Genomic DNA, 2500 nt, shown 5'->3' on the forward strand with positions numbered 1-2500 from the left:
AAGCATCCACTTTATTAAACGAATAAGCAACATAATTCAACTTATGAAAAAAAATCAAGATTTAATATTACTAAAATCAGAGAGATCTTGCATGATCTGCTGGCAATGGAATGATAAAAGTTATTATGAATTATACAAACCTTTCTGGGGGTGGATAAGCAGATTTTTCACACTTCTGAAACTAAGAAAGTGAATTTTAAGTTTGTACATGCATGTGACACTCATGATCATTACACTAAAAACATTATTCTACAAACTACAAAATAACAATAATAAAAGAAACTTATATAAAATCAATTCCATTAAACTAGTTCTGCGTAATATGATGTCCCCCGTACAACATAAATTTTTTAAATATTTACTGGTAAAACTTGTAGCTTTCAACTGTTCTTTATGTATAGTCTTTATGCAAAAATAAAGTCATTTTACTGTTTAAGCAGTAGAATTGTTAAAATCAAGTTAATAAACAAAAATTATTACTTTTGGTATACTGTACAAGTTGTAAATCAAACAATTTACAGAATCTAAAATTATCATTTGTTCTATAAAGTTTAATACATAATGCCCTGTTCACCCAGCTGAGATATTTCTAAAGTAAATAGCACATTTGAATGAGCACATTTCACTTGATTATGCATAATTTGGCAATACAAGTCACAAAATCCATCGCCAAGTCCACCCAGGTCAGCTCCGGGCTCTCGCCCTCCGCCACGCTGGTCTCGTCAAGTAATATGTCAAAATCAGAGGCTATTTTGGACCTCAGACGATGTCTACGGCTTATACTGAACCTCCGACATTATGGCATGTATTTTCAAAATCAAGTCTCGTAATGGCAAGACATTCCAAAAACTGACATGACTTACAAACAACAATGGGTAAATGTATTGACTGAAAAAAGGAAACCAAAATTCATATCTAATAACCCACATAATGGGCCGACCAAAACACTAAAAGGACATCTCACTTCTTTCTCCAGTGCGAGGCTAGACACTTCCAGAAGCAATGTCACAAGGATTAAAAAGCAGAAAACTCGTCCCATTTTGAACAGTCTTGGGCCTTCTTCGCATCAGCTGATTGTGGCAGGGCAGCCAACCCTTCCGAAAACCATGCTGACAGGTAAAAACATGTCTCTCATCAAATGCCTTTATTTGACCTTGTGATTAATGAATAGCGCTTTTCTCGATGCCTATTAATGCTACTGAATGTGGAAGGAATTTTTTTTTCTACACGCATTATTTTCTTTCTGTGGCATGCGCTGATTGGGTCTTATCTGCCATTTATTTGTTTTACATATTCATGATTTGTAAGAGAATTGTTCGACATTGCTAGCAATACCTTGGTGCTCTTTTATCAGCAAAATCTTTAATTAAAGTAATTTTTATCTTCTAAAGAATTATTTGTAATTCTAAATTACTCTTTTACAGCTCTGGTCCCTACTTCTTATCTACAGTTAGCCACGTGTCCGAACATTCGTGTTGTCTTCCCGTAAATTCTTATCTTTTCTGATATCCATGATTTTCTCTCCCTGTCTCCCCCCCCCCACTCTCTTTCTCTCTCTCTCACTCTCCCCCCCCCCCTCTCTCTCTCTCTCTCTCGCCCTCCCCCCCTTTGTCTCTCTCGCCCCCCCCCCTCTCTCTCTCTCTCTCTCTCTCTCTGTCTCTCTCTCTCTTTCTCTCCCTCTCTCTCCCTCTCTCTCTCTCTCTCTCTCTCTCTCTCTCTCTCTCTCTCTCTCTCTCTCTCTCTCTCTCTCTCTCTCTCTCTCTCTCTCTCTCTCTCTCTCTCTCTCTCTCACTCTCTCACTCTCTCTCTCTCTCTCTCTCTCTCTCTCTCTCTCTCTCTCTCTCTCTCTCTCTCTCTCTCTCTCTCTCTCTCTCTCTCTCTCTCTCTCTCTTCCCCTGCATACCTAAATAGTAAATGTGCATGGATGAATACCCATCTGCCTTTCCTTTTTCTATAGCAAGTGAAACAAATAGTTGAATAATCAAAACTAAATCCAGGCCAGAATTCATTAGTTCGCCATGAAAAGGGCGCGAATATTGAATCCCATTTTCTACAACAATTCGCTTGACTTCCCATTCTCACCAACACCCTCCTCCCTCACGCCCAACTGCGCACAAGAATCAAATGACGAGACCTTGTTTGACCTTGATATTAGAAGATCAGGGGTCAGTTCGATAAGACCCTCATGGCATTCGGATTATAATAGACCTTGTTGTAAAGGGCAGCCATGTGGTTGCTCATTAGCATTCATTCTTATGAGTAGTAGTAGTAGTAATGATGATGATGATAATGATAATGATAATACCCATAACAAAATGATAATAGTAACAACAATAACGATAATATTAACGATGATATTTATTATGATAATGATAATAATTTCAATAATGATAATACCAATAACAATAATGATAACGACTCTCATGATGATCATAAGAATGATAATGATAATAATAATGATAATAATAATAATAACGATGATGATGATGGTAATAATGAT

The 2500-nt window shown here is 37.2% G+C and overlaps 1 protein-coding gene across 2 annotated transcripts in view; it reads right to left on the bottom strand.

Moving 5' to 3' along the window:
* The window catches only part of LOC113822274 (acid ceramidase), a 14488-nt gene extending 13369 nt beyond the window's left edge, over positions 1 to 1119 (bottom strand). Inside the window, exons 1-2 of one of the 2 annotated variants that reach the window (XM_027374818.2) lie at positions 965 to 1119; positions 141 to 181 (exon numbers count right to left, since the gene is read on the bottom strand). In XM_027374818.2, coding sequence (XP_027230619.1) covers positions 141 to 181; positions 965 to 1039 — 116 coding nt within the window. In that variant the 5' untranslated portion in view covers positions 1040 to 1119. The remainder of the gene's footprint in view (positions 1 to 140; positions 182 to 964) is intronic. The other variant, XM_027374819.2, reaches the window with a different exon arrangement.
* Between the last annotated feature and the right edge of the window lie 1381 nt (positions 1120 to 2500).

The sequence above is a fragment of the Penaeus vannamei genome, chromosome 39, assembly GCF_042767895.1.
Source record: "Penaeus vannamei isolate JL-2024 chromosome 39, ASM4276789v1, whole genome shotgun sequence".
Taxonomy (NCBI): domain Eukaryota; kingdom Metazoa; phylum Arthropoda; class Malacostraca; order Decapoda; family Penaeidae; genus Penaeus; species Penaeus vannamei.